Here is a 7,062-nt window from a genome sequence, read left to right as displayed (position 1 = left end):
GTCTCTCCGTTTTTTATTAAATTCACTTGTGTTAAAAATACTTAAGCAATTATTGGAATATATGAATATATACTTGGCAATACACCAGTCCTTCCCGCACTAAACGGACTCAGGCAATTGCTGGGAATTGGGTCGAGTCAAGGAATATTAAGAAGCATGAACGAACATCGAACAAATGAAATCCAGTGTAGCGTGAGATCCGTAACAATAGAGAATCTATTTGAATTTTAGATATACATGACTTTGAGCAGCCATTTTGGCGAGCGAATTTATTTCAGTGTATCGCCTTATTCCTGTAGATATGTATCATGTTTGAATGGTTACTGTCTAGTACGAAGCGTAGAAGAGTTCTCAAATGTCTCTTTGGCTTTGGGATTGCATTTTGGGTTTTGTTTTCAATATCAAAGATGTTTTCTCGACAACCGAAAATTTATCCAAGGCCGAAGGGAATAGACGATAAAATTCGTGCGATACATAAAGAAATCCTACGAACAAAACTTCTTTTAGAAAACGTCACGCTGGCTAACACTCTACAAGAGTACTCGAAGAAATCTGAAAAGGAAAGGACAAAGCTAGTTTATGTTTTTACTCCGTTTTTCGGTCAGAAACGATGGGGCTGGATGAAGAACAGCAAAATATTCAACAGTTGGGAAGGTATTCAGTGCCCATACTTTCGTTGTAGATTGACATATAGTAGAGAAGACTTTCCTAAAGCAGATGCTGTAATATTCCACGCAAAAGACATGCCTCAACGTCTAGCATTGCAACGACTTCTTCATTACAAACCAAAGCCTCAGAAATGGGTCTATTTTGCTTTAGAAAGTCCCGAGCATAACTTTGATGCGACAAAACTGAACAACCTATTCCACTGGACGCTAACCTATCGCAGAGATTCAGATTTCTATTCTCCTTACGGATACTACTTTCCAATCTCCCACGGAGAGAAAAAGGCAGAGAAATCCATCAATCAAATGATCGAGAAGAAAGATAAGTTTATATTTTGGGCGGCAAGTGATTGTGGGATATTTCGGGATAAATACATTCGTAAGCTTCTGGAGTATACACAGGTTGATATATACGGTAAGTGTGGCCCTTTTGTGGGTGTTAATAAGACAGGAGGGTGCGAAATGAATGATCCTAAATGCACCAAGCTAGAAAAACGGTACAAATTTTTATTAGCGTTTGAGAATTCTTACTGCAAGGACTACATAACAGAGAAGTATTGGAACGCCTTGAAGTTAGGAATAGTGCCAGTCGTGCTCGGCGGTGCAGACTACAGCAACCCCGAGTTAGCTATCCCTGGATCGTACATCAATGCATTGGACTTCAAAAGTGTTAAAAAACTAGCGGAATATTTGAAATACCTTGATAATAACGACAAAGAGTATAGGAAGTATTTTGAGTGGAGAAAACTATATAAGAGAGTTGACTATGCGCCTTGGACGTGTACACTGTGTGCAGCATTGAATATGAATACGAAGAAAACGTATATTAGTAAGTTGGGGGATTTTTGGAGCATTAAAAAACAATGTGGATTGGAAGAAACGAACATCAATGCTATCCTCAGAACGAAAACTACGGGATGAATTTTTGGAGACATATGCATATATATATAACAAGAGAAGATGAACTAAGAGAAGGAATCCTTCCTATATAGCCTTGTAACTATCATGTACACAGTTTGATGCTATTTTTAGCTTGGAGATATTTTGAGCTAAGAACCTGATTGTTTGATTTCTCGAGGGTAGACGGCTTCCAGACTTGCAGTAAACAAAGCCTGTGTTTTTGTTGTGGACGTAGCGAAATATGACGCTTTTCGTGTCCTAAAACGAGGAACTAATGGGAAGCACGATTATCGTGCGAGCATGGTAACGAGCTAAAAATAGCATCAATGATTCTAAAAATAGCATCAAAGTGTGCACATGATGGGGTACGGGGATTCCTTCTCTTAGTTCATTTTCTCTTGTGTATATATAATGATGAAACAGCTGCCATCTTGGTTGATCTATAACATGACGAAGGACTAGCGTCCGAAACGTCAGTAAGTTTTTTCATCTTTTCACGGTGTATAATTTACCTTTTCATCATTACTGTTTCATTAGAAACACCGACGCCGCTCACACTGTTTTAAGCTAGCTATCTCTTCTTAATGAGAATTGCCGAGTTTTAAAGTCAACATGCAACTTCTATAGTGAGCAATAGAGGCTTTGCACCATCACGTTCAAGACTCAGAATTTTTTCTGAATCTTTCAATTTGCAGCTGGATAAGTTGCTTGATATTCTACGAGGATCAGCTCAATTTGATACAAGATTCCATTGTTACTGCCTCCTCTCATGGCTGCCATCACGAGAAGGTATAACGCCTCTATAAAACCAGCAATCATCATCAGTTGTATTGAAGAAATAGATAACGCGCGCGTGTGCTGTGTGGAGTTATAAAGCACGCGGGGCTTCGCAGAACACGAGAGAAATGTTAGGAGAAGCACGACGCGTAGTGAAGTGCTTCTCGGTTTCTCGGGTGTTCTGCCAATCCCCCAGTGCTTTATAACTCCACACAGCACAGCAAGCAAGTTTTTTATTTCTTTTATAAGATACAAATTGCGATAACCGTTATTTCAGATAGGAATGACGCAACTGGAAGTGTGCGCGTGTGCTGTGTGCTCTAATAAAGCACGCGTTCCCAACCAATAAAAACGCGAGATTTATGCAACAGTTATTTTATAATAGAAAATAAATGACAAAAAATATAATAAAAAATAATGAACAAATAAATTTTCATTACAAAATTCCTTTAGCCATTCAATATTTCCTTCCTATTTGAATAAAAACTTTTCTTATCAAATCTAAGTAAAGTTTGGAATTTTTGAATACCCATGGCCTGTGTAGTTTGGTCAGTGTTAAATTAAACTTTTAAACTTTTTGACGAATTTATTTGGTAAAAGCCTATTTGTTAGCATCATGTTTTCCAGCGCACACTTCAAACAAAGTGCGCACCACGAACGAAGGTACTCGGCGTCAGCAGCAATGCAAGCCGCGGTAAATATCTTTAATCAATAGAGACCTTTCGTTCTTACTAGGTACTGCAAACCTCAATTCGACGCCAGGCGTTTTTCGTCAAACTTGCGACATTTAGTAAGTCGTCATAACGAAGTTGTTGCTGGAAGAGCCGCCATATTGAATTCCATTGATGCAGAAAGTTTTTCCGCGTTTGCGGGCGTGTTTCTGGGCCTGATCCCTCGCGGTTAACTGTTAATCTGATGCTAAAGGTCTCACTGATCAAAGTTTTTTGAAAGTCATGAACACCTGACAGCTGTGCATTGTGGTGGTAAAACTAAAGTAAAAACTTGGAGCTTGGCATCACAGCATCCTTGTTTCTGAAAGTTACTAGACTCACTGTAAATCGGGTCTCGTACCATGGACTCGCGAACCAAAAATTGGGGGGAAAAAACCACTCGAAGAAAATTTAAACTGATCGAAAAGACAAGAAAATAAAATCTTCATAAACCTCTTTGTAACGTTTTTATCACAACTATAAGAATTCGTGACTGCATGAGAGAGCCGATCAAACACCCAGGACAGGCAACAACGGTCGCGTCATTCATCAAGTAAGTAAAGATCGTCACATGACACAGCTGACGTAACATCAATGATGAAAAGGTAAAATATACACCGTGAAAAGATGAAAAAACTTACTGACATTTCGGACGCTAGTCCTAGCGCTCTAGCGTCCGAAACGTCAGTAAGTTTTTTCATCTTTTCACGGTGTATATTTTACCTTTTCATCATTACTGTTTCATTAGAAACACCGACGCAGCTCACACTAGTTTTTAGCTAGTTATATCTTTTGACGTAACATCACGTAGGATTCGTCACGCAATGATTGTCACGCTTGGTGATGCAATACCCTTGATATCTTGCACAAGCGAGGCGAAGGCGAACGAGCGTCATGCACTGATCAAGTAAAAGGTCGTCACATGACACAGCTGACCTCACATAACTAAAGATTCGTCACGCATCAGCTGGAACGTTTCCGCGTCCTGCATCAAGTATGTAAAGATCGTCACATGACACAGCTGACATTACGTCACTGAGGATGGTGCAATGCGCTTGATGATGCAATACGCTTGATGATGCAATACCCTTGATGATGCATACCCTTGATGTTTGGCGTAATCGACTGTCGTTTACGATGTACATATATACATACATATTTAATTTGACAAAGTAGAGGTTTAGGCAGCCAAGGGCTGATGCGGACCTGTAACGTAAGCCAGGCGTGACTTTCGAATGACATGTTCCTTTGCATTTGGTCAACAAATGCTTTTCAAGAATTATGCATAAGGTCGTGATATTAGATTTGTAAGAATAGAATATTGAACGTAGTTATCTTTGAGCAATAGCAGGGAGGCAGAGATGTGTGATCACCTCCTGATCAATGTTATTGATATGGTAATAATATACTAATTTGATCAGTATTATTGTTAAGATTATTAATAATGATACTGATAAATGTGCTGAGCGCTCAACTAAAAATTCCCAAATGTTTTCATGCTTCTTTTTTTCTTTTAATTAAAACAAGAAATCATACTCAATGAAGTACTCGGGAGAAACAAGTGACATATGTCACATATTGGTGGTTAGGTTGCATGAGAAGTAACGGAAAAGGTAAAGTACCAGTTCCTTAAAAACAAAGGGAACAGATGATTTATAAAGCCTACAATTAACTTTCTTAGCATTTGACTGCGCACAGCATTGACAATGACATTTGATTCACTTGATTGATGGGGCGTGCAAGGCGCGTTCTTCACCTTTAGCAGCAAAATAATAAATGGCTGGGGGGTAAACGTATGATTTTTAAAAAAATTTAAATCCTTATTTTACGAGGGTAACATCATTAACCTCTTAGTTATCATCTACCTTATGGACTAAAATGGCAATAGATCGGTCCTCCAAACAACTAGCCCTTACCTAACAAAAATATAATTTGCAAATAAAACTGTTATTATAAATAAGGCAATTAGAAAGCAGGTTCCGCATGGATGGAAGACGCTTGTGTAATTTGCATATCCAAGAGCATTTATAAACTGATGGTAGCCGCTTTCCATCTCACATGTACGTACAGCAATAAAATCTCCTGTTTGCAGGCTCATAAATAATTGGATAAATTTAGTCAAACATGGTAGATGATAAACAAGGACCTCCAACTCAAACCGTCAACATTCGTCGATGGCTAGCAGTTGGATTAATACTCAGCACAATAATAATATGGGTCATTAACTTCGCGACACTAATCAATAACGACTACCTCTACTTTCCTTCCAGACCGCGAGGTATTGACGATCGCATGAGGGCCATACAGAAGGAGATTATGATATCAAAGAATAGAGTCGAGGACAGATCTAAAGCCATGGACATTCTCAACTACACCAAGTTGTCTAAGAATACCAAACCTAAAGTTATTCTTGTATACACAGAGTTTTTCAAGGAAAAAGTCTGGAGTATTTTAAACTCTAGCGAAGTTTTTAATCAATGGAATGGCGTAAAGTGTCCATATTTCCAGTGCAGGCTAACGTACGATCACTCTGAGTTTCTAGCTTCTGATGCGGTACTTTTCCATGCGTTTGAGATGCCAGGGACGTTTGCGCTTGCTAACTTAAAAAAACACAAACCTAAGCATCAAAAATGGGTATATTTTGGCTTGGAGAATCCAGATAATAATCCAAAAGCCGTTGGCCTTGATAACTATTTCCACTGGACGCTTAATTACAGAAGAGATTCTCATTTCTTTTTCCCGTACGGGTATTATTACCCAATCAGTGACTACGGTGATGGTAGAGGACCAAACGCTGAAATCAATCTCAGGTATAAGGATAAATTCGTAGTATGGGCTGTCAGCCATTGCGATCTCCCGAGAGATAAATATGTCCGCAAACTCATGCAGTATATTCCAATTGACATCTATGGACAGTGCGCAGTCAAATTCACTGATAAACCAACTGGAGAGTGCAAACCGAACTCACCCCAATGCGACGAGCTCAAAAGAAGGTACAAGTTTCAGCTGGCGTTCGAGAACTCGAACTGTGTTGATTATATTACTGAGAAATACTGGGGTGCTGTTGAAATGGGTATCGTACCAGTAGTTCTAGGAGGGTCGAGTTATGGAAAACGTCTAGCAGTACCTGGCTCTTTTATCAACGTTATGGATTTCAAAACAGTCAAAGACCTCGCGAATCACCTCAAATATCTTGATGAGAATGACGAGGCTTATATGAAGTATTTTCAGTGGAGGAGACGTTATAAGGTTGGGCCGTCTGGGCCATGGACTTGTGCAATGTGTGCTGCGTTGAATATGAACACTAAGACCGTACCAATTGAGAAGCTGGATGATTATTGGAGCAGTAAGAGACAATGTGGCGTGATGGACAAGAAGATTGCCCAGATTATTAGAAATACAAAGTCCAATTGAAACTAAGAAATCACCTACTAGACACTTGTAGTACGAGTGGAATGAACAGAAAGATAGCATAACGTGGCATTGCGCCGTTCATCCATTTATGCATGCATGCATGCATGCATCAAACAGAACTTTATTTTGCACCATTAAATATATATTTATAAAATAACTGTTATGAATGTCGCGTTCTGATTGGTTTGGAGCGCGTGCTTTATGAGAGCACATTGCACGCGCGCGCACTTTCCGTTGCGTCATTCCTATCTATTATTGTAATTTGTATTTTATAAAAGAAATAGAAAACTTGCTTACTATGCTGTGTGGAGTTATAAAGCACTTGGGCATTGGCGGATCACTCGAGAAGTGTCGAGAAGCACTCCGCTACGCGTCGTACTTCTCCTAACACTTCGCTCGTGTTCTGCCAACCCCTGCGTGCTTTATGACAGCACACAGCACGCGCGCGCGTTTTCTATTTCTTCAAGATAAATACATGTATGTACATGTATAGTTATATATACACAAATGTTATATTAACAAATCACCTAATTGAATTACAAATATAAACTGATGTATCTATGAGATAAATATTAATAAGTATATGTACATATATA

At 39.1% G+C, this 7,062-nt stretch overlaps 2 protein-coding genes across 2 annotated transcripts; both read left to right on the top strand.

Moving 5' to 3' along the window:
- Positions 1 to 78: 78 nt before the first annotated feature.
- LOC116306498 (3-galactosyl-N-acetylglucosaminide 4-alpha-L-fucosyltransferase FUT3-like) lies at positions 79 to 2,808 on the top strand. Its single transcript, XM_031716572.2, has 2 exons — positions 79 to 1,080; positions 2,261 to 2,808. Exons 1-2 carry the CDS (start codon positions 309 to 311, stop codon positions 2,266 to 2,268), a joined length of 780 nt encoding a protein of 259 aa, XP_031572432.2. The 5' UTR covers positions 79 to 308; the 3' UTR covers positions 2,269 to 2,808.
- A 2,332-nt stretch (positions 2,809 to 5,140) lies between these two features.
- LOC116306490 (3-galactosyl-N-acetylglucosaminide 4-alpha-L-fucosyltransferase FUT3) lies at positions 5,141 to 7,055 on the top strand. The gene has a single exon (XM_031716562.2). It carries the CDS (start codon positions 5,177 to 5,179, stop codon positions 6,464 to 6,466), a length of 1,290 nt encoding a protein of 429 aa, XP_031572422.1. The 5' UTR covers positions 5,141 to 5,176; the 3' UTR covers positions 6,467 to 7,055.
- Positions 7,056 to 7,062: the final 7 nt, after the last annotated feature.

Source organism: Actinia tenebrosa, unplaced genomic scaffold (assembly GCF_029948245.1).
Source record: "Actinia tenebrosa isolate PJP-AT-01 unplaced genomic scaffold, QUT_ActTen_1.0 PGA_scaffold13__45_contigs__length_12533684, whole genome shotgun sequence".
Lineage (NCBI taxonomy): Eukaryota > Metazoa > Cnidaria > Anthozoa > Actiniaria > Actiniidae > Actinia > Actinia tenebrosa.
This window is presented reverse-complemented; position numbering and strand designations above follow the sequence as displayed.

What these genes read in the sequence shown, in the direction of transcription:
- LOC116306498 (XM_031716572.2), top strand. Translation starts at nt 309, where the DNA reads ATGTTTGAATGGTTACTGTCTAGTACGAAGCGTAGAAGAGTTCTCAAA.
- LOC116306490 (XM_031716562.2), top strand. Translation starts at nt 5,177, where the DNA reads ATGGTAGATGATAAACAAGGACCTCCAACTCAAACCGTCAACATTCGT.